Source organism: Pezoporus occidentalis, unplaced genomic scaffold (genome assembly GCF_034315485.1).
Source record: "Pezoporus occidentalis ecotype Australia unplaced genomic scaffold, CSIRO_AGI_Poc_V1 ctg7, whole genome shotgun sequence".
NCBI classification, from domain to species: domain Eukaryota; kingdom Metazoa; phylum Chordata; class Aves; order Psittaciformes; family Psittacidae; genus Pezoporus; species Pezoporus occidentalis.
Window position 1 is genome coordinate 3,571,606 of NW_026916052.1, and position 24,765 is coordinate 3,596,370.

The 24,765-nt window shown below is 37.8% G+C and overlaps 1 protein-coding gene across 3 annotated transcripts in view; it reads right to left on the reverse strand.

Annotated features, from left to right (window-relative positions):
• SMOC2 (SPARC related modular calcium binding 2) overlaps window positions 1-24,765 on the reverse strand; it is a 138,288-nt gene that overhangs the window by 87,864 nt on the left and 25,659 nt on the right. For all 3 annotated transcript variants that reach the window (XM_062641919.1, XM_062641918.1, XM_062641920.1), the window contains exon 2: window positions 4,653-4,824. In XM_062641919.1, coding sequence (XP_062497903.1) covers window positions 4,653-4,824 — 172 coding nt within the window. The remainder of the gene's footprint in view (window positions 1-4,652; window positions 4,825-24,765) is intronic.

Here is a 24,765-nt window from a genome sequence, read left to right on the forward strand (position 1 = left end):
GTGTTCCCTCCACTAGACATTCCCATTCCAGATATTGCTCACATTGAACAAGACGCAATCTGCTAGCAGACTTTCTACACTAGAGACCTGAAGTTACTGAGGTGGGAGAAAAAAAACTGTCCAATGAGAATGGAGTTATTCAAAGATATTAGATTCTGAAAAAAAATCCATTAGTCCCATAATCTTCCCAAATCCTCCACTAACCTAGCTAGGACTAAGGCTCACTGTCATTTCAAAAAAAATGCATGGTTTCATTGAAAAATCCTTCGATCCCACTCAGCAACACCCAGCATCATCATTTTAGCTTTCAAAGCTAATACATGTTATTTATTGTCACAGTAAACTATGCTTAAAAGCTTAAAATTGTTTGAAAGCTGCTACAGGAAAAATATGAGTTCACATTTTCAAAGTTCATGTGAAAAACCTGGCTGAGTAGTGAAGGTACTGGCTGAGTAGTGAAGTGTCAGGTAACAAACCTGACAGATTTTAGCAGCAGTAAAATTTACAGAAGTCTGCAGAAATGAGTTGAAGCATTCTCTTTTTGGTTTGTTTTTGGTGTTTTGTTTTTTTTAATAATGTAGTATTTTCATGGCAACAGAAAATTTGAATATTCTTTGTTCAACCTCATTCTATAGCAACAAGACTGAAATTTACAGGGCAATTCTGAACAGTTAAAAAAAAAATGGCAGAATTCTTCATTTGAGATGTACAAGGTGCCCCATAAGAAAAAGCAAAATAACTTGTTTCAGATAATCACATCTGTCATGATTTGTGACAGACATTCAGTGTCACATTTCTAAGATAAACAAGGAGATCTTCACTTACCAATGCCTCTCCCATTTCTGCTGGGGAAGACACTTTTAGATGATGTTTTGTGCATTTCAGTTTTCATACAAGCCTTTTCGAGTAACCCATACCATGTTCCAAATCATGTAAAATCCCTATTAAGCGTAAAACCACAGCTACTGGCCCTACAGGAAACTGCAGTGCTGAGCAATACTTCCTACTCATAATGGGCAAATGCATCGTTCAGGTATATAAATTAGAAGAAGGTTCCTTACTTTTTAGAATAAGGTTTTTCCTTCTTTTTATTTTCTTTTTTTTTATTTTTCGTAGACACATTTCTTCCGCATGGTTGGTCCTATTTTCAAGAATAAGAAATTTCAAACTGTACTTTTTGCATGCACTAACATAACACTAAGAGTATCAAAGGCTCAGTTCTGTAGCTTGCAAAGGCTTCCTGTGTGACATCTAAAGCTCTCCCATCCCGTTCTCACCAGCTGTAGTTTAGGGAACAAGGCTAAGTGCTAAAGGCCTCGTACATGAGTTTATACTAGTCATAGGAATAGACTGATCCTGGCATGTATAAGGGCAGTACTGTAAGAGTAGGTAGGTTCAGTTCTCAGGTTGAACTGCCTTAAATCCCTAAAAGAAGATGGCTTTGTGCAATCTACCAGCTTACAGGTGTACGCAGTCACACTGTGTTCTGGCACTTCTTAATTAATTAGCACAGACATAGCCTCTGTGTCTTTCTGGCCAGTTTAAAAGCAATCACATTGCTTTTCCACTTCTTGTATGTTTTGTTTCTTTGGCTATGCTGGGCCAGATTTACTGTGAAGCATTTGCATGTGTGTAGTGGATCCCCATCACAGGTGATATTTTAACAGTTCCCCTAACACAAATAAATGTATGTTGACAGTTGAGAAATATTATTTATTAGATTCATAACCTTGTTGCACAGTAAACGTCTGTGTCAACCAAGTGGCAAATCTCCAGTTTAGATTTTGTTTGGAAAAGCATTCAAAGTTTGGATGCTCACCTACAGTACACACAGATTATTTGGGAACTGCAAAAAGAGGCTGGAAATTTTATGAGATTGTAGCTTCTCACAACATTTCCAATCTTAGCAATGGATTATATAAAAAAAATGAGTGTGAGAAAAATAAAACAGTTTAAGTTCTGCCAGTTAGCTGTCAAGATCCAAGATCGTCAAGTGGTTTCCTTTGCAATGCTAAAGAATTACCTGGGCTGAGCATTATTGCTGTGAATCAAACTTGAATTAAGAAAGGAAAGCAAGCATATTTAAGGCAAATTATCCCCTTTTAATTTTAGTATTTAAGTGATCATAATCAAACAAGTGAGACAAATGCTCAGAATAGGTGAGGAGGAGAAAAGATAGTCAAGCTAAATTTGGCTTTCTCAGAAAAAAAAGGGAAAGAAGCCATCTGTCTGGTGGTGTTTCAAACACCCCTATGGATGTAAAAAGAAAACATAGCTCTGAATATATAAACAACAAAGATAAAATGATAGAAAATTCTATATAATTTCTATATAAAATATAGAAAATTTAATACATAAACAGAAAAAATATATGAAGAAATTGATTCAGTTATTCCAAAAAGTCATTGACATAAACTGTCAGTGTTTAGATCTCTAGCAAATAGACTGAATCGAACAAGAAGTTGGTCGCTGTTTTCAACTAATTAAAAAGATACATGTAAGTATTTAATTTTCATACAAGATTTTTGTGAACAGGGATTTTTACCTGTGAAGAAGATAGAGCAAGACAGACACAGACTTAAGAATGCCCTTTCTGATCAACGGTTGATGACTATCAGGCACAGATTTAAAGTTGTGAATCCTATACCAGGAATTATTTCTTTTTTTCCCTTCATAACTTCTGCATGCAAACATGAATATTTCTTTCCCTTTTTCTTGGATTAGCAACATCAAAACTTGCTTTAAATCCAGTGTTTTAATGGAGCAAAGTCTGTTTTTTTTAGGGGGACAGATGAACACTTCCAAAAGGATTTGCTAAAGCAAGCAAATTCTTAAACCTTGAATGTTGCCCTGAAATGGAACCATCACTTTTTGGCTAGCCCTACTAAAATAAACCTCTGCTCTTTCTTCAAATATCACCTGTAACAACAAATTTGACCACTCAAAAGCAGCTGACTAAAAAGAGGTCTTAATCTGAGGACTTAGCTCTTTCAGAAGAATATTTGATGGGACTATCAAAAGTAGCCCTAGAAATGCTAAAACTGAGACTTGCAGCTAGGCCAACAAATCGTCTTTTTATTCTCTAAACCTTGTTTTTACAGCTTGAAATATTTCTGGTGATTTGAGCCATAGGTAGGAATTAAGACACTGGTCACTTCAAAATTTAAGGATGCTTTGATTGAGTAAGAAATACTATGAAAGAGCACTGGTCTCTTGCTGGTATTGACCAAGTATATTATTGGCAATCATGTGTCTATTGCAAATCAAAAGAAAAAACATCTTTAAATACTAGAGTGATGCTTCCCTTCATTTAATTGAAAGGTTAAAAACATCTGACTGATGAGGGCATGATGTATACTTGCTATTAGCAGCACTTATGTTGCTTAAGGTGTCCAATTCCAAGTCTGCAATTGTATCGACATACTATTAGTAAACAGCTAATGAGCAGCTCTCCAAATACTAGTTGTATATTGCAGAAAAATTTGCCACCATCACCAAGGACACCTTCAGTAAGGGAATTCAATGTATCTTTATAGAAAAAATTTCTTGCAGATGATATTGTCAGTATGGTAAGAGGAAAAAGCAATAAAGAAAAACAGTTAAACTAATTTCTGTAAAAGTGTATAATGCTCTAATGCATAAAATTAACAAATGCAGAGTGCACAAGAATTCTCTCTGTTGTTCATGAGTGTAACAAAAGCTTTGGCTCAGGTAGCTTCACTACGCTATCCTTGTCTGCAAAAGTAAATAGATCCATCAGGTAATACAATGGCTTATTATGAAAGGGCTGAAGAATGAGCATAGTGTTTCATCTAGGCAAAGACAGAACATCTCTTTGAAGCAGTCTTGATGCTTCAGAGGTTTGCTGGAGCTGGAGAGAGATGATGTGGAAAATTGCCTCCTAGAGGTCGAATATGTGTGGTCCCTGGTGTTTTCTCGCAACCCATCCCGCCCCTCTTTTGGAAAGAAAGAAAGGGAAAGTAAATCTTTATGACCACTGCTATTCTTACATTTTAGAAAGAAGATCATTGTGTTGTGAATCACCCTACGCTTCAGCAAGGAACTGTGTTCTCTAGCACCAGGCTACTCGAAAAGTGAAAAGATTTAACTATGAATACTTTACAAATATTGGATCTGAAGTGCTAGGGTTGCATATCACACAGTTTCTCCAAACAGACATCAGAAGTAAAAGAGTAGATTATGTAGGCAGAAATGGCCTGTAAGGGCTCTAAGTATTAAAAAACTTTCTTTTTTTTTACCCCTCACAAACTAAATGGTTGCAGTTAGAAAACACAAGATTGAATCTAAGCATCTCCAAATACCGAACTGCAACAGACAAGAAACCTCTGCAGATAACTGTAAGAGTTACTCTGAGCCTCCTAATGACAATGGTCCTTTAGAAGAAGGACCTAAACTTGAAATTTCCTTAAAAGGGACTTTTTATACTGTAAAGGGGTGGGGAAGTAGTATTTTTTCTGATTGATAAAGGTCAATTTACCTTTATGTAAATCAACAGGATGGATTTCAAGCTACTTGCTTTTAGAAAGTTTTTCCTGCACAGCACTCCCAGTTTGCAATATACAAATGTTTTTGAAAACCATTTTAAGTCTATTATTTTTCATTATGGTCAAGAGAAACTTTGATTTGCTCACCTTTGCAGTTGCCCCGGTAGGCTATTTCCAGCTGAGGGTCTTTGCATTTTGCTCTCTGAAATTCACACCGGGACAGGAAAGTTCTTCCATCAGATGCACAGAGTGATTTCTGAGGGGAGCCTGCACAGTCCAGGCTGCACTCTCTGTCTTTGTCTTGGTCCACTCTCAAAAACTGGAAGAAAAAAAAAAAAGAAAAAAAAGCTGTAGGAATGCTATTCCCATGTGAAGAGTGCTCTGTGATCCCCTTCCCCAAGGAAGACATACAAATATTACCCAAAACTGAAAAGAAAGCTCAGCCTTTTTAGCCTATTCAAATACTAGCTAGTTCACACCTCTGATTATTCAGCTGTTGCACTGAATTCAGTGACTGCAACATTTCTCTAACATATACTAAAACCACTATTGCACTTAGGAAATATCTGAATCTTCTTCACCCATTATGAAGCTGGAAACAGCAGCTTGGAGTCTTTAGAGTAAAAATGGTGATGGCAGAAACATTCTCCACAACAAAAATGAGAGCAATGGAAACTTGACTATTTTATTAGTTATGCATTAATAAGTCTATAATAACAAGCTGAAAAATATGTTCTAAGATCCAAATGGGATTTTGGACATCATTACTTATCTAAAATTATACCCATAATGTCTCCAGCGGCCTCAGTGTAAAAGGTCTGAAGAAAAAAACAGTGATGTAAGATGTAAGCATGTAAGCACCTTGTGAAACACAACAGATCATTTATTCTTGCAATGCTTATATTTAAAATCTAAAGACTCCTCAACAAAACTCAAAAAAAAAAGTTTTCAGATATATTTTATAGAAATATTTGTACTTGTGCATATGTTTGTCTATAAAAATACATGCCAAGATTGAAGAGGGAAAGGTTATAAGCTTGCAGTTTTTCCTGTGAGACCATTCTTACAACATGCAGGACGGTGTCCTGTATGTAGATCACAACAATCACATGCAAATCTATAGAATTTGGGGAAAGAGCAGCTGGAAAGCTGCCTGGCAAAAAAGGACATGGGTGTGTTGGTCAACAGCCACCTGAATGTGAACCAACTTATGCCCAGGTGGCCAAGAACTGGCCTTCTTGTATCAGAAACAGTTTTCTCTCTTTCTCAGAAATTCCATTTCATCTCCTCCAGAATCCAGTAAGTGTGTACAGGAAGACAGAAGTAATCTGTTGCCATCAAAAGATGCTCCCCTTTCTAGTTGTGCCGCAAAGTCACACTGAACTTGCTCTAACTATTCATCTCTCCACCCCCACGACTGCAGGCAAGGCTCATGATTTTGGCATCTTTTTTGGCACTGTGAAAAGCAGGAGCTACTTACCCTGAAACATACTGCCAAAACCATAATTGGTTCTGATGTCTCTGCTTGCCAGCCAAAAACAAAGATAGTACTTTATCTTCTGAGCTCCTGAAAAGTGGGAACTTGGGAGGAGGTGAACTCAAGTCATAGAATCATAGAATCATAGAATCATAGAATCATAGAATCATAGAATAGTTAGGGTTGGAAAGGACTTGTAAGATCAAGTTCCAACCACCCTGCCATGGCCAGGGACACCTCACACTAAATCATATCACCCAAGGCTTCGTCCAACCTGATCTTGAACACTGCCAGGGATGGAGCGTTCACAACCTCCCTGGGCAACCTATTCCAGTGCCTCATCACCCTAACAGGAAAGAATTTCCTCCTTATATCCAATCTAAACTTCCCCTGTCATCAGATAAATTTCTCTATCATTTTACTGTTTCTGAATAAGCACAAAATTAAGCAAGGTATATAGCTTACACCAGGAGATAACAATTCTCCTAAACATTAAGAGGTATTTAAGAAAAGGCCATCATCCAGTTGAAGCACATGTTTCATTGCTGCTGTTCATTACCATAAACCTCGGCTACAGAAAATTTTGAACTTCATGTTAGAAACTGAAGAAAAAAAAAAGAGGACAGTATTTGAGCAGGAAAGAGTAGTGTAAGTTAAAAAAAAAAATAAGAAAACATTTGCTATAGTTTCCCTGCATGTTATTAGGGGAAAAAAAAAGAAAAATAAAGTATAAAGAGAGGCATAAATCTCTGTAATCTTCGTACTTAAACTGTGGTCTATTTGCATTTCCTATCACTTGACGTGAGACAATACAGATGTCCTTCTGAAGAGCACGTCTAAAACTGAAGCGACAATCTCAAAGGTATCATTTTAAAATGATAGTCATATGGTTGGATTTTGACCAGAATTTTTATATTTTACTGGCACAGTAACATGAAAAGGAAAGTTTCCTTTTCCTGACATATTTAGTAATTTTTCATTTTTAACAATAATTAGTTTCAGAAGCAAATAACTCACAAATTACTCAAATTACACACAAACCCCAAAACTTTCATCCTGGCATGTAGCTATACAGCTCCAAAAGAGACATTCTCTTTCCCATTTTGGAGCTATTTTTCAGGTCATTTTTCCTAACAGAAATTAATAATTAGCTGGTCTGAGTGAGAAGAGAACAAAACTGAAGTCATCTCCCTTTAACTGCAAAACCAGCAACAGGGAAGACAGGTTTCAATAACTGTGACCAGTCTTGACATTATGTTGGTCTCCAGGGTATGCCAGGGTGCCCTGATGAGCTGCAGTGTTGGGGGGTCCTGCAAGTGAGGTCCTTCAAATGAGGTCCTCCAAGCCTCCCTTTCTTGTTTTGGAGGCATCTGCAGGAATCAGGGTTTAGACTATGAAAAGTACTTTTCAAGGAAAAATAGACCATGTGGGGCCTCTGGCAGTGAAACTGGATCCAGTCCCCTGTTCTGCCACAGATATGCCCTGTGGATTTGGTGATGGCACATCAAGTGATCTCCCTCTTCCTATCTTGTGAAGTAAGGATCTGAGTGCAGCCTTCCTGCGTGCATGAGACTACCCCTGTGTAATGGCTAGGCACTTTACCACCCTTAATTTATCCCCAGCAACACCCCTGTTGAGCAGAGAATTATTTTTCAAAAGTACAGGAAGGCTTCATAACCCACAGAAAATCGCATGGTAGACCAGAGAACTGAACCCAGGCATGGGGTGGGGGGAGAATTACACACAGCAACAGCCTACCCTTTGTCCCATTTTTCTCACAGACTTTCTTCATCTTTTCTGTTTCGAGTTGTTGCTTGAGTTAAGATGGGTATGCCTGCTCACAGTGGACAAACCACAGTAACACAGCAGACAGCAAATCCCCTTAATCATCTGAGGAGCAAAATCCACTCTCTTGAGAGTGTGATAGTTCACAGACAAAGCTATATTTTAATGGGCATTTATCCAAAGAATGTTATTTAAGTATTTTATTATTTCAAAACCTTAGAGGTTATTAGGGTAAATTATGGGTTCAAGGATATTCAAGCAACCTGGAAAAGCAGAGGATGAAGACATACCCAGGAGACAAAACCACTTAAATAGCTTGTTGGTTAGCCAAACCTCACTGGAGAATTTGGGATGTACATTTAAACAATTTCCACCAACCTTATGTAACTGAGGAATTTAGGAGCAGGAAGGATAAAAAGGCAAGAAATTGCAAGAAAAGACAGCATACAAGACTGACTAGCAAATGTACTTATAAAGACAAAGTATACAGCCAAAGGAATTGATAAATGTCAAAACTAATAGAAATGTTGAAACAAGCTAGGGCTAAGGGATTCCTCACACGATCTGCTGTTTGTTTAAACAGGAACAAGCCGACTCAGTGACACTAGGACGATACTGATGCATATCTTAGAGCTGCACTTCCCTGTGAAAATACTCCTTTTGATTAAAATAGGACAGTTTAGAGAGAAAGGTGACTCTAGATGTACCAGAAGGTGACTCACCCTGAAACAGGCTCATCTATTTCTGTCTTTATGTTCATTTAACAAACAAGTCTGTTATTGTACAAACATGTGATTCACTGAAAGGCAAGCTTAAAGCAGCATTTCTGTTGAAAGCTAGTAGCAGCTGATATTGAGCCAACAAAAATTGACCAACCTGAGGTGGAACTATTTTGAATCACCACCAAAAAAACGGGCAATTATGGCTAAACCCTATTAAAAAGCAAACCACTTTTAACAAAGAGGTGTTCCTGCCCCTAATAACACAGAAACCAGCCTAGTCAAGTTTCAGAAAATTGGTTTCAACTACAAATTGAAGCTTATGCTACAGATTAGCAGGCACAACTCCTCAGCTGGAATTGCTTTAATTTTATATTTTAATATAATAAAAAACTTTTACACCTTCCAATTTATTTCAGCCTTTCCAGAACATTATACTTTTACAACACCCAATTTTCAAGACAACTACTATTCCATACTAGGTGCTGCTTTAAATTCTCATGTACTGCTTCTGAGAAGAAAAAATAATAGAACTATATCAGGAAAATTCTTTATTATTAAGTTTACCCCAGTTAATAAAACCAAAGTCACTATAAGCTGCATGCACCCACTTGACAGATACAAGCAATGATAAAATATTATTTACTGTCATGTATTTCAGGCATCATGGAATTACAGTATTTTCCTTCACTGTCTCACACAACAAGACAACAGTCTTGATACTGGTTGAAATGTGGCTTCTATATCACAGGCTGTCGCAGTGATCTTTCATCCCTCTGTTACTGGAGTTTGCTAACACTAGAATTGTCAATGTGAAGTAGCAGATACCTGAAACCTTGCTTATAATGGAGAAATTTATTTCTACTGTTTTCTGTTCTCTGCTCTGTCGTATCTTTCAGCTTCTTTTTTGTCCCTGGTCCCACATCTGGGCCGTGGACAGTCAGGATGCAAGAGAGTTTTTCCAGTATCTTAAGAGCAGGTATTCAATGGTTTCTTTACTGTGCTAATGAACCATTTATCAAGATAATATGACCATTAACTTCTTCACTGCTATAGCATAATACACATCTCCTCTTTACTTTACACTATCCACTCTTACGCAGGGATTCAGGGTCATTCCCTCTGGCCTACATCCTGCCACCACATCACCACTAGGGCAGAAAGGCTCTTCAGAAAAGTCACATACACATTTGTGCATTTCCAGTGCACAAATCTGTGATCCCATTATGTATAGTGCAGAGCAACTCTCCCTTCACCTAAGCAGATCGCAGAGTATACTGGGAGAAAAATGGTGTATGGGTAGACAATCAACAACTACATACATCTACAAGCCAAACTGCCAGTGCAAGAAAGCAGAAGAGTTGAGAACAGTGTCACAGTCTGGTCATAGGGAACGCCCCATTGGAGGAAAAGCTGACAACAGATGTACTTAGGCTGAGGCATAAAGATTAATTATTGAATCTGGCTCACAGCCTTTTAAACACTAATGGGAAATGCTCTACTCTACATTTCACAATACAGTGAACAGCTGTGGATTGTCTTTGGTCAAAAGCCACTGTCTGATTAATCTGAGCAAGGCATAGGAGTGATCCCCAGTCTCTCTTCTTATTACTTTTTATTTGGGCGTTTAAAACTAGGAAAGTTTCCTTGCAGTCCTGTAGAGACATCCTTAACAAACAGGCTGCACTCTAAACCATAGCTCATAACTATGCTAAGCCTATTTTTACTTTGCTCTACTATAACTTTTCCAACTACAGCTGAAGACTCGTAGACTGCTTCTCTTCTATGAACAGAAACTGCGTCCTACTTTGTAAGATCAGGTTGGAGTCTGTGCACTAGGGAAAGAAAAACCTTCAAGCTCATGGATTTGGATTGTTTGAAATTTTCAAGCTTTCTTCAATTTATTGGACCTTTCAGTTTTCCTTTCAGTGCTATATATCCTCCACTGAAACTAGATATTTAAACATATGACAATAGGCTTTTATTCTGTTAATTTTTGTGAACCCCTTATAACTGGTGAAAACTACTGCTTCAGAATCTAAAATTAAGTAAGCTCAAGCCTGCTCTCAGAACAGAAGAGTAACAACTCATCCTGGGGGGCTAAGGGCCAAAAAGTCCTGAAAAACAGGCAGAAGAGAAAAGACGGATACTAGACATTGCTGTTTTGCTTGGAAAAGCTTGGTGCAGACCATAGCTTTGAAAGGCAATTTCTTTATCCTGCATATGGTTACTGTAAGATGTTGAATAGAATGGTCTGACTTCCCCGCTGCTGGCATGGGAGGTCTGTGAACAAACTATGGAGAAGTGCTCTCTAAAGTGGCTCTGCGCTTAGGGCTTCATGCTGTTGAAAAATGTGCTGATTTACAGTGATTTATGTAGGCATGCTCCTTCTTTCTGATAGCTGCCTGAAGTGCAGATGTGAAAGTCTCCAAGCTAGGAATATTTTGTTCCTTCCAGGCTTGTCTACAATGGGAAAATGAGTTAGACAATAGTAACGTGTGTGTGTGTATATATATATATATTCATGCATATATATGCACAAACACACGCCATTGCGTATATATATCCACACATGCAGGCTATAATTTGTAAAGTCATATTCCCATGCATATTTCAAAGGCAACGATGTTTAAACATGAACATGTTACAGTCTGCCTTAGAGTACTCTAACCAGCTAATCTGTCTCAGTTAAAGTGCTTTATTAAAACACCACTCATTTTTTCAGTATTTATTTCATCACTCTTCTGCCAAGGAATGAACATTTATACAACAAACCCTATTCTCATCCCAATGCCATGAAAAGCATTCAACCGTAGTGTTGAAATATATGGAAAACCTAATTTTTCCTTAACCTTGTTACTGGCTTACTTAGGACAGTCCAATAGATACATTAAAAATGAAAAGCCTGCATTAACTAGTGTACTTAACCTATCTTTAACAGATTAGTTCACCTTGTGCTGTGCCACTGAAGCAAACCAGTCTTTCATGACTGTTCCAGGACAAGCCCAGAGCCATTTACTTCAAACTGTAACCTGCTCCTTTGTCCAGACATACCAGACATCACTATTAAAGTTAAGTTTGCATGGAAGCATTTATACAGAAAGACATCACACACAGGACTAAGTAAATAGTATACTGATGAGCTAGAATGTGCCCACTCCCGCTACTGCAGTGGGCAAGGCAGTTTGCACTTACAAGAACCTCAAAACATTTCTGTGCCTCTTCTCAATGATAAATGTTCTTGGTGTAAATCAGAATTGTTCCATTATATTTCACTAGCAGATAAATGAGCAGTCTACTGACTTCAGTGAGGTTATCTCAGTCATCTGAAAATTAACATTTGTTCTTGAAAGTTTATTTGTCCCTGTTCACACAAAATAGTAAATATTCCAGCCACAATACTGCAGAACTCTCCAGGGCAGCAAGCCATGATCATGATTTCATAATGTGGGGCTAGCTGCACAGATTAGAGAAACTAAAAACTGGCACCTTTAGGGTAAGATTCACTTGACTTAGGAGAAGATGGATTGCATCCTAGTAATGTATCTTCCACATTATGAACTGGAGAGTCAACAGCTCTCCAGCAAATGATTGAAGTCCTATGAGATTAACCCAGCCCATAGTATCAAAGAAAAACAAAGAGGAAGAAACATTCTAAGTGCCAAACAACTGAAACAGAAGCCGGGTCTAGATTTCAAAAATAATCTTATCAAAGATCTCCAGTAAGCATCTGTGCGCCTACAGGGGCACACAGGAGAGCTGTCTCTAATGCCCACTGAGACACTGCTTCATTGAAGTGCAGTCATACCTCTTGAAGGGCTGCTTTCTTAAATAGCATTCTAGGATCTGGTTCAATACCTACTAACGTAAATACATAGATTTCAACAGGAGCAGGTTTGGGCTCCTGTTGACTAGCACTCAGGCCTAGAGAAATATCCTTTCAGAAGAAGCTTTCATGATTCATTTGAATGCTCCTACAATATAGTTTTTGGAAGCACAAAACACTCACTCTAAATGAGTCATGCCAGAAGCTGTAAAGTCTAAGCATCAAAAACAATGTGTGAAAAACTTGTTGGCAATCACCCCATATAGCTAAAAATGAACTAATGGTCTTAACTTTCAAGACATGATAAAGACTGTCAATGACACTAGCAAACTGGACCTAACAAATTCACTATAGGTGAAAACAGCCCACGTATTTAATACTGTAGATATATAGAAGTAATAAAAATGTACCACAGCAAGGACAAATAAACTGCAACATTTTCCCTCTCATAAAAAAAAGTTTACCTGGGTTTTCAGGGGTAAAAAAAAAAGTTTCTGTGATTTTTATTATAATTATTTTGAATTCTAGTTTAACAGCTGGGTTTCTTTTTTTTTTCATTTTGTACCATAAAAAAACTTTAATGGTTTCCAAACTTTGGGTATCAGCTTGCTGTATGTGTTGCCTGAACATAAAACTGCAGATTGAGATATAAAACATGACATTCTTAAATAGAGTGCTGAAAGCAGCACTGATAAAAATGTGGTTAAGAAAAGAAAAAAAGACAACTCTTATTAGGAACGTGTTGTCTTTCGTATGCATGTACGAAACAATCTACCATAAATTTATACTGAAACTCAAACTGAAAGGGTTTCTTATCTGAAAGTGTTCTGTACTGCATATACTACAATCCACTAGTTTCTACACGTGTCACGCGTCCAACGTTCTGCATTTTTCCCAAGTCACTGGTAACTTTATGCCCTTCATTCTTGTGGTATTGTTATTCATAATCTTTTCTTTGGCGGGTTACTGTCATTTATAGTGTTTCTTCTCAGTTGCCAGAAGTCACACAGGGAGAAAATAAACAGAGAAACAGTGGGATGCATTGTCTATGTATTGAATTATCCTTTAGTTTACTTAAGCTTTTCATGAGTACTGACCCAGCTTTCAGAATACAAGCGGGCTAGCACAACTGTCCTGTAAGCCCGTTTCCTCACACACAGCTAATCTGTCTGGTTGGTGTCTTTAATAACCACAGCTATGATTTGGGAACGGATACATTTTACTTTTTAATCTTGTTCAAAGGCTGCTCACATGAAAAATATTTTGGCTTCTAAAATGTTGAAATGATATTTTAAAATACAAATAAAATCTAATCCAGATCAACATTTCTATATCTATTTTAGGATTAAAGAATAGTAACACATACCCTTAAAGTGCCTGGCGTAGCTTAACAAGATAAAACTAAGAGCAATAATGTATAACTCAAAATAAGATGCATTAGATTGGACCTTTGTCACAAAGGCCAGAAATGTCTTCACCCACTGGTACAGCACATGCGAAACCTGGAAAATGAGCTTCTAGATGCTCTCAGTTGTCTCCAGGGTAAGGTATTGCCATCCTCATTGTTCCCTGGAATCATGAAAGGGATTTTCTCAGCTCACCTCTGCTCTCTTTAAACCACATGTCCAAGCAGCCACCAGCTCTCCATACCAGTCTAGCATCAATTACACTGGGGGATGTTATAAAGACAACTTCATAAAGAACCTCTTACCTCAGTGAAAAGGAAGTAATTTATTAAAGGAATAGGGAGACCCCCTCAAAAGCTAAAGTGAAACAGTATTGGATGCTGTGTTACAGACTTTTTGGGAACAATCTCTCTTTGTGGGGGGACAGAAAGGCTTGCTGAACAGGGCTTTTCTATATCTGAGTTTCTATGCAACTCTAATGCCTATCACGATCAGCAGGCAACTGGCCACTCTCCATATGGCTGGTTGCCTTCCCTTTCTGGGGGCTGAAGAACACTGAGGGCATCTCAAATGACGAAGACACAGTATGAGACAATATCACAACAGAGCATTTCTTTTTATAATTTAAATCAAGTAAGTAACTGATTCACGCAGGGCAGAAACTCGATAAGACATCAAAGGTCTAATCCCCAACCCATAAAGCTAACTTGCTGACAATAACCACAGAGCTCTAACTCTCTTACATTTATCACTGCCATCAGCTTCTTCAGAACAAAGTATCTTGGAAAGAAGGCAGGCAGCTGAGTCTGGGAGGCAGATTTTGCTCTTGTTAAATTGTTGATCTTAAAACAACATCTTGCTAGGTTTAAATACTGTCATCTTTAAAAGGAGAAATCATGCTAAAAGCAAACAGTTAAACAGTACACATTTGGAACATGCAGGGTTTAACAAGCCAGCCAGAAAAAAAGAAAAAAACAAAAATCAAACATTTCCATAGGGACACAAGAACCTGCCTGTGGTTTTCTCAAACCACTGGCAGTTCTACTTCCTCCAACTTTGGGGTTTTTTGGAACTCTTGTATGTTTGTTTACATGTTGGGCAAAAACCTTTTTTCTTTAATTTAAACCATTGTTTTCCAAGGAAAAAAAGTCACTAGGAAGCCATTTATTTCTAATTATTATGAAGATATTTACAAAAGAAAAATCCTTAAAACGTGAAAAACAAAATTTTTCATCTGTATCTAGAAGTGGATGGAAGAGTCCAAGAAACCATGATCCAAACCAGGCAATTTACCAGAAAAAAAAATAAGTTTTTCCAAGTTCTGTGTCACATCTTGAGTGGCCTCTGCCTTCTTTGTAGCAGAACAAATCTACCTTGCTGTTCTTTGCCTTCTACACACCAGCTGACCAGTAGCTTTTAAATCTGTCCTAAAGGATTACCCAGCAATACCAGAGAATGTTAAAGAATCATCATACTGGCAGTAAAACACATTAGTCACTTTCCATTGTGGACACTTACGTGTGAGATGTCTTGATAGCAAGAGGAATTGTTAGGGATAAAAGACCTGATGGAGAAGTTGCAGAGTTTCTATTTGACTTCATGAGCAAAGGCCCCACCACAGTATGTGCTACATCAAAAAAAAAAAAAAGTCCCCAAAGAAGCTGTATTGACCGTCACACGTACTGTATTGTGGATGGAGAATCAACAATGGAAGAGAATCCTGCACTCCGGAAGTAAAAAAAAACAGTGCTGTTTCTAAATACAGTGGAGCTGAGAACACAAAGAAGATTATATCAGTCAATTTGAATCGTTGGATAAAAATCATCTATATCATCGATTTTGAGGGTGTTTTTGAAATGGGATGCAAACAGAACCAATTCTACACACCTAGGGAAGACTAGACACTCTGTTTAGTGATAAAACTTTCCTAAATACTTTGAAAATACAACAGATTTAAAGAAAAAAACTGCTCTAAAGAACAGGTATTTCATTCTAATCAGACTTTCTCGTACCTCACAAAGTGAAAAAATTGAAGTCCAGCAAATTCCAGCTCTTGCCAAGAACTTATCTAAACATCATATTTCTACAACCCAAGACTAAAGATTTCTGGAGTCCAAAGTCTCTGATGCAATATTTTGTATTTGTGGCTTCTAATCACACTAAAACAATCTGAGAATCTTATCCTCTTAGTTTGTTTTTGTTGGAAGCATATAATTACTCCATGTTACAGATACTGTTTATATACAGTAGAACTGACCAACAAAATATGGACAGGGTGGCACCTATGAAATGTTTTCCTATTTCATTGTGGAAAATAGCTCACTGATAGAGTTCTGCATGGATTCATTGCATGCATTTGGAAGAATACTTAACAGAGCCCATCCCCTTTTTAACAGATATACCCACCCCACCAATTCTATATCCTTTTCCTGTGTACAAGTTGTCTTTCTTGGAGTCTGTGACCCAGCTTTCACAAACCATATTTTGCCTTTTGGAGCTTGTGATCTGAAGCAGAGCAACCATAGGCACAGCTTTGTTTCTCTGTTGTGTGTAGGGACCTGGAAAGACAGCAGCTTTCCAGAAGAGGAAGAAAAGTAATACTGAAGTCATTGTTAAAGAAGCCCAAATATTGCTCCCTGCCCTCTGCCTCACAAAGAATAGATACCACAGCGGATGCTGAGGCATTCTCACCTCCCCTTGCTTTGCTGCCCAAGAAAAAGGATGATTAGGTGACTGGTCTAAGGGCAACTGCTCATTCACCTCTCTTTCCTACAGCGAGAGGTTGGCCAAGCACCTAAGCAGAATTATAAACTTCCCACCACAGGTGATGGAATATCTCTGTAGATAATGCTGGATCACCATTAAAAAACAATCTGGATAAATATGATAAATGTCAGTCTAAACATTCAGCCATGAATATGGCTTGGGCTAGATGAACAAGAGGGTTTTTCAGGCTCCTTGGCAGATGTAGCTCACTGTTTAACTGCTCAGAAACCCAAGGAGCAAAGATTTTATGCAAATTCAGCATTCCCACTTACTATTGAAGAAGCCTTCTTCTAGTTGAGATTAAGGCTTGGGGACCTAAAAAAACTGTCCCCAGTCAGATCTAGCACAGGTTGCCTTTGGTACTTGGACCTGACTTCTGTCATCGTACAGTCTGACAGTTGACCTTTTGGATGTCATCCACAAGGCTGATATCCCTAACCACCTCTTTCAGCACCTGATGGTCAGGCCTTCCTGATTTATTAAAGCTCCCCGAAGTCCACCACTACTGTAATCTACATCAAACCTAAAGCTAGAACTTCTTCAGAGCAGCATCAATAGCCAATTCTGACACATTTGCCATGGGTGTGCTGTCACTGGCTTGCACTCAGCCTCTCAAGTAGGTAAGTATGGTCAGCTGCAAAACTGTCTGACAGAAAGAGGTGCCAAAGTACCACAGACAAATTACTCCAATTACTTTGTGGCATTTTCCCATTATTGAGACAATCCATAGAAAATGGCCACACTTTTAAACAATTATTTTGGATTCACACACTTTAGAAAGTTAAAAATCTAAGTCCTTCACAGCTGCAGTTCATACCCAGATGCATGTCCTCCTCACAACTTGCCTCTAAAGAGGAGAAATTCCACTAGCATCAGTTTACAGCCAGTGAATTTAGTCACAGAGATGTGGTGGCCTGTCCAAAGTCACAGAGGAAGTTTGTGGCAATGCGGGGAATTAAACGCCAGAAACTAATTCCTGTTTTTTAACCACATGTGTCATCCTTCAAAACGTTCTTTCCTACAAACATTAAGTCATGGCTGAAACAAGCCTGGCTATTTAACAAAGCAAGGACAGAGCAAGAGAAGCTGTATGAATCCTTCAAAACTGGCATGTGGGTTTTCTTGTTAAAAGCATTTGAGGATATTTTGTAAACTAAATTATGACCTTCTTTGTTTCCATTAAAACAAAAATCTTCACTAAAGGTCATTTTTAATGGCATCTAGAATGGTGTTCCAAGGGAAAAGCATGGGTTGAGCTGTTCTGGCTCAGCATGCCATTAATTCTCTCAAGTTTTGAGAAACAGTGTGGTACTGATTGGGTTTTTAGCTCTTTCAGCGTAAGTCCCAAATTTGAAGTCTCACACAGTTCTTGTCTACTTCTGAGCCCAGAAGTACCTAGTATCTCCTCCTAGAAGGGGGAGAACAATACATTTAGTTTGCAAGAGATATATACCTGTAATGTACCTTCCTTAAAAGAACCAAATCTACCTAAAAATTAAGGCAATATTTGTCATCGGAAGCCTTTATAGCTCTAATGAACTGACTAAACAGACAAGTCATTTTATCTCTTGGTGCTTCTTTAGTCCTCACCCAAAAAATAAGACTATTACTACTTGTCTTTGTAAAGCAATTCATAAGCCATGAATGAAAAATACAATATAAGAGCAAAACATTAAGTAAAATGCTAAAGCCAAAAGATCATGCTCTGAAAAATGCCACAGATTTGACCTTCACTTTAGCTCTCTTGGTTTTATTTATTGCTGACCATGGATTACTTGGGTTTTCTATGACAGCTTAGCAGTGTTTTATTTAGTTATGGGGTTTTAGCTTTAAGAAAATTTCAGTTTTTCAGATACTTCTTTGATATAGCTGTCAGACACGTAGAAACAATGACAGCATTGTTGACATACGCATTAAAACACAAAATAGATAAGATACAGTAACATTTCTAAAGCAAATTGATACTGTTAAGGCAAAGGATATTTTTCAAGTTTTTTCTAAACATTGTTTCTTACCAAAAATTTCTCTAAAAGCTGTACCATAGTGCTGCTCAACAGCAATGTTTCAAACAAATTACAGGTCTACCTGAGAAAAAATAAAATTACTCCAACCATGAAGGATATGTTCATTATCATGGCTTCCATACCCAAACACTTCAATCTTTTTTCCTCCTATTTGGAAAAGTAGAGAGGATTAGCACAACAAGGAGTTGATGCTATGATTTATCTGCTGCATACCATGCTTTTAATATCACAGCATCTATCAGATAATCAAAATAAGTGACAGTGGAAATTTTGAACACAGACTATGCAAGATATATGTCTGTCAGCTAGTCCAAGAGGAATGAAGCTGTAAATTGGATTTTGCCCTCCTTGCACTGAAAGTTTGAGGATTCTGTACTCTGCTTGAAGTTGAGAATGTTTTGTTTCTGTAAAATATTGTTGAACCACAAGAGAATCCAAGCTCACTAAATACGGAGCAAGAGATGTTTTTGTATACCAGCCCAAAATATTCTGTTACTGATTCATTGGTAACTTATGACTGGTTTGGATATAATCTTAACCAACCATCATCAGTTTGGGGAGGTGAAATGACATGAGTCAACTGAAATTAATATGATAAAGGACAGCTCACTGCTTAAGTCCAGTCAAAGCTTTGTTTCTTGCAACAGTGTTCCAGTCCCAACCTTTGAGAAAAAGCAAATACAAAGAGGCATAGCTAACTCCATTTATCATACATTTCCTTTCTCCCTAGTTCAAAAGCCTAAGAGCCTTGTACAGATGGAAATCAAACAAAATACCGTGTTTTCACATTTATGGAACACCCAACGAAACAACAGACAAATGCAATATTTTTTCATATGGTAGCTGTATTGCATACAGAGCTTTGTAAATTGTTGCTGCCCATTACTAACTATTCTTCTTTCTTCTTCCTATTTCTAAGCCTAAAAATCATGTCAACCAAGAGATATTCCAAGCTTTTTCAGCAAGGCTGACATAACCTTGTACAAGAATCCAACCAAGATTTTGTTCTTTGGCTGCAAAGTAAAAGGTCCACCCAGAAAATATTAAAACTTAAACTCTGGAAGTAATAGAGAACGACTTAAAATAGAGAAAAATGCTAAACACTGGATTTTAAGACTATATCTAACAATCCCTGCAGAAGCAACACAGACAAGCATAATGTTTTAAGCTGAATCTTGAACTCCAGATAAAGGAGCAGGTGACCTGGTGCCGCCAATAGAAATGACATGGATTCCAGAAGTTATCTACTGTTAAGCATATATAAAATTCCAGTAGAGAGAAAGACTGATAAGTGTGGGGGGAACATGATTCTCAGCAATGAACAGTCTGCTAATTTAAACCTTTAAGCTGTAACTTGGATTTCCTTAGTTGTCAGTGTGAGAGAATATACACCATTATCTAACCACTGTAAAAGTGCCTAGCTTTAAAATTTTAGTGTTGTGTTTCAATAATCACTCTGTAGGTTGCCTTTTACCTTTGAGTTTTCTCCAGTTCTGTTCTCCATTTATGAAAGCTGAACACTTTTCATATAAACTTGTGTTCTTGCACAGCATAAACAGGTTATCAGTTTGAATGTGATCCACCTCTGATGAATCACATATGACGTATCATGGATATCATAAACTAGAGCCAAAGCAGATTTGCTTTTACTATATCTGCTTAAGATGCTCTTAAGAGATTGATAAAATAACTGATAACTGCCACAAAATTTGCTTATGTCCTCAAAAGGCTTTTAACCAGTCATTTATTTTATGTACACAAAAAGAAGATCCCTGCTGTTCCTTAAAGGATTCACACTGTCTGCAAGCTCTGAAATACTGGTGTTCCAAAGGGGAGGGCACCTATGACTGCACATCCTTGCCTGCCTCAAAGTTACAAACTTGACTGATACCTTCAAAGGAGGTGTCAAGATTTGTATATTCCTTAGCAAAAACTGAATACTTAGCTAAAGAAGGGCTTACAGATCTAATCATCTTCTTGCACTCTATTTTATTACTGGCCCAGAGCTATCTGAAGTAGCCATTTCTTCTGTCTGATATAGTACGCAACATGATGTTTCATGGACCTCACTGTTTTCTCTCTTGCTCCCTTAGTGCATTGTATTTTTATGCTAAGTACGCACTGAACTGTTAACTACACGCATCTTACCCTTGATTCACCCTGGTTTATATTGTTCTTGGCTAGAAGAGGTAAGAATGAACAACCCCCAATGAGAAGTCCGACCATCTTCCTCCAGGGAAATTGCAGCTGCACAAAGACCACGTATCATCTTTGGAAAAATAAAAATCTGTAAGGCAGTTTCTCCTTGCTGGCATAATACGGTGCAAGTCAGACCACTTTCAGTAGGACAGATAAGTCACACCCCCTCCTTTGATGAAACAGAAAAATTGCAGTTGCATCCCAATAAAGTCACAATTAAAGGAATGGCAATTTATTTTCTTCCAGTGTGAATCTGAAAACACACAATGGTTAGATTCAGCAAGCCTGGGAAGCTACACAGAAACGCTCAACAAAAGGATTTTGCAGCAATGCTTCCATGAGTTCCTGCCTCTAGCCAGGACGCGAAATACCAAAGAACAGTCACAGTTCAATCCAGAACTGGATATGCATGCAAGAACAATGGACAAGAGAATGTCATACACAAAACCCGAACTTTTGCAAGCTCTGTCCAATCTAAAGAAAAGCTTGAGTTTCCTTACAGCTCAAGTTCAGTTGAAACCTTTATATAATTAAATATGAAAAGCTAGCGTGGAAATCAATGCTTAATCCAGCTGTAATATTCTCTTTACTTCAAATATGTATATAATGTTGGTTACTAATAGCTGATGAGTGATAGCCTTAAAGGTGAGAGGCAAACAGTTCAATGACAAACCCAGTGCCCTGACAGGAGGCAGTAGGACACAGCTAATAGAAACTGTGAAAAGGCAGTGGTAGTAGCAGAACCTGGAAGAAGCCAGTGAGGTGAGGGGAAGACAGCAAGGAGGATACAGAAGTGCCACCAAGGCCTACCTTAAAAGAAAGGTCTCGAACAACCACTGCAGAGAACTACCATTCCAACTCCTTTATATTTCATGTTTGCTAGCATATCTGCATGATGCTCATGTGCATGCAAAGACTTGCAGACTGATTTTTCCCGAAGCCAATGCAAAGAATACATTTAATTTTTTGTATTATTAACATACAGAGACATCATATGGAAAGTACAGACGTTTCCTCACACATCATCTACTGGCACCAGTTGCACTGACTTTAGTAAAGTTACTTTTACCCAGATGTAAATCAGGAGTAAGTCTAATGTGTTCAAGGAAATACTCTGCACAGCTGGGACAGTTTAGACAGATGAAATAGATGTTTGTAACACCATGTGATTAAAGAAAAACCCAAACCACAGAGTTCAGATCTGAATCCAAATCCTCCTCCTGCTTGGTGTGTTTTAGATCCAAGATTTTGATTCAGACCCTTGTCTATATAAATTGTAGCAATTTACAATTTGCTGTGATTTTAACTAATATATCATGTGAATAGATCAGCACCTACTTTGGATTTTACAGGCTTTGTGGTAATTGGTAAATTAAGTTGTGAAACATGAACAGTAATGAGTGCTGGTCTAGAACAAAAGAGAAACATGGAAAATAAACATGTTAACAGCCAAGAGCCAACTTGATGTTCCACTGAAATTATGATTTCCATTGTTCAGGACTCAGATGTGAGCACTAATTTGCTATACCATCAAACAAGTGATAATTAGAACAACTCACTCCAGAGTTAAACAGTAGGGACACCTATGAGAGAACCCAACAATTTCCAGCATGAAAAAATTGATATGGCTCTGAAACTAATTAGAACTCTATTTCTAATAAGATTATCCATCAACCTCAGCTGTTCCTTGCTCAAATATTTGTGGGAGGGATTGAATTCTGTTAATATTAACAGCAACAATCTCATTTCCTTCCATAGGGCAAGCCATTGATCACTTCCACATTAGAAAACAGAACTTACCTATTCTGAAAACATTTGAAATGTACGCAAAATTTACAGAAATTATTAAACAAGGAAAATACCTTTCTTGTTCAACGGGTCTGTTTTAACTACCAGCAAAGGCAAAGTTCCAATTACTTAATGCTGAAGTTAGAAAAATTCAAAACATAAATAAGATTCAGCTTTTAAAAGGAAAGGCAGTTTATCAGATGGACTTACACACTCATCAGTATGAATAAGAACAGGATTGACCCATCTATGAATATGTATATACTTAATATTTCCTTCCCTAATAGCCAAATGTTTTTCCAAATTTGAAAGTATGCATTTTTAAAATGTATATACTGAAACTGGTTGTATAAGACAGAATTAACTCAGTAATAAAATGAACCCATCTTCCCACTCTGGAGAATCAGCATCCAAACCAAAATATGTCAACTATGCAGTTAGTTGTGGGAAAGAGGTTTCTTTCCTAGAGTCTAGGCCGGGAATCCCAAGTTTGAGAAAGTGCTTTCAAATTAAGTTAAAGGTCTGCTGACTCCAGCCACAGATGTTTTCTCTCAGAGGTGGCATATGCAGCCAACCAAGTTGACAATTCAGAAGTATTGAGAATATGCAGAATAAGCCCTCATTTCCCCTTTCACTCTGGGCTATGACAATCCAGTCACTTGAAGAGTTTTCATATTACTGTAGTCAGCTTCAGATCCTCTTCTTCAGCAAGCAGTACTGAAGAACAAAACTGCAAAACTGAAGCTTTAGGCTGGATGTTAATACTTGCAGTTACTAGATGCCAGTCTTTTTATCAACACAACTTTCCACAAATAATCAGTATTCCATCATTCCCAATGTAAGAATATCCTGCCCATTTGCTCCTATCCAGTTGCTTACACCATTTCCATAGATTTCCCTGGAGCAGCATAATAAACAAGTGTCTAGGGGTAAGACAGCTACATCCAAAGAAGATCACAGATCCCTAACATCATGCTAGCCAGAAAACCCCACAAAAACATGAACTGATTTTGTCAGCCTCAGCTGGACAATCTTATATGACAAAACTATGTATTTAAATCAAAACCAAGTAGTGCTTCGGTCCTTACTGTCATCTGAGCACTAAATGTGAATAGGGTGAACAGAAATATGGTTTCTAGAGTCTCCACAAGAACAATGACACCATTCATTAGAAGAAAACTCCTAAAGCTGTACTTTCTTGCAAACATCCATAAATTAACTCCAGTGCCTGAGTGATCCACATTTCAACACCTGTCACAACCATGTTTTGTTTGCTTTTATAGAAGCAAACTCAATGTTTTCACAAGTTGGGAAGACTGTTTCAGTGGTTTTGTTTAAGCAAGGGATTTGGATACATCAGCCTGTTTATGTGTGTATCTGCACACTTATCTACCTTCTTAGAATTAGCTTACATGTGAAATAAGAAGGTTGGGGGTTGGTTGGTTGGGTTTTGGGGTTGTTTTGATTTTGGGTTGGGTTTTTTTCTTCTTTTTTTTTATACAAACTGTGCCCATATTGGAGAATTGAGCTATTTCAGTTAAAGGGTACCTAAATCAAGGCCACATTACCAAGCAAGTACATGGGAATTGGCTTTACTACTGTGATTCTTGTATTAAATTCAAGAAGAACACAGAAAGTCAGGTTTACAGGAAAAAAACTGGTTATTTCAGTGACTTAGGCACACTGTTGTTCAGCTCCAGTAAAGAAAAATTGTTTACTATCGGAGCCTAGGGGAAGTATTGTTTTACATTCAATAAACTCAATTATCGGGACCTTTCTCCAAACACATAGTTAGAAAGGAGGGAACAACTTTGTTTCTATTAAGCAGGAGTGGGAAAATTCACCTATATTTGATTCCCAGCTGCAAGTAACACTTTGAGCTTGATTAAACACTTGAAGTCAATACCAAAATAAGTGGGAAAATTTCAACTGTTTCCAAGAAAACCAGGCGACCCTTTGTCAGCCCAGCTGTATCTTAAGAGAAAACACACAGATAAAATACAGGCTTCTGGAAATAGTTGATTTTGAGTTTTCTGACCTCTGGATGCTTGGAATTTTCTTTCTACTTTTAAGGGTGATAAGCATTCATTATTAAAAGCCAAGGCTGTCTGCAATGATTCTTCACTCTGGCATAGACAGGAGACTCTTAACTGCATTTGGGTGAATAAAGATAGTGATGAACTCACACTGTAACAGTAACTGGCTGCAGAAAAATATCTATGGTCTCTTATTGTGGCTCAGAGGATCAGGGAATTGGAGTCCCAGCTATG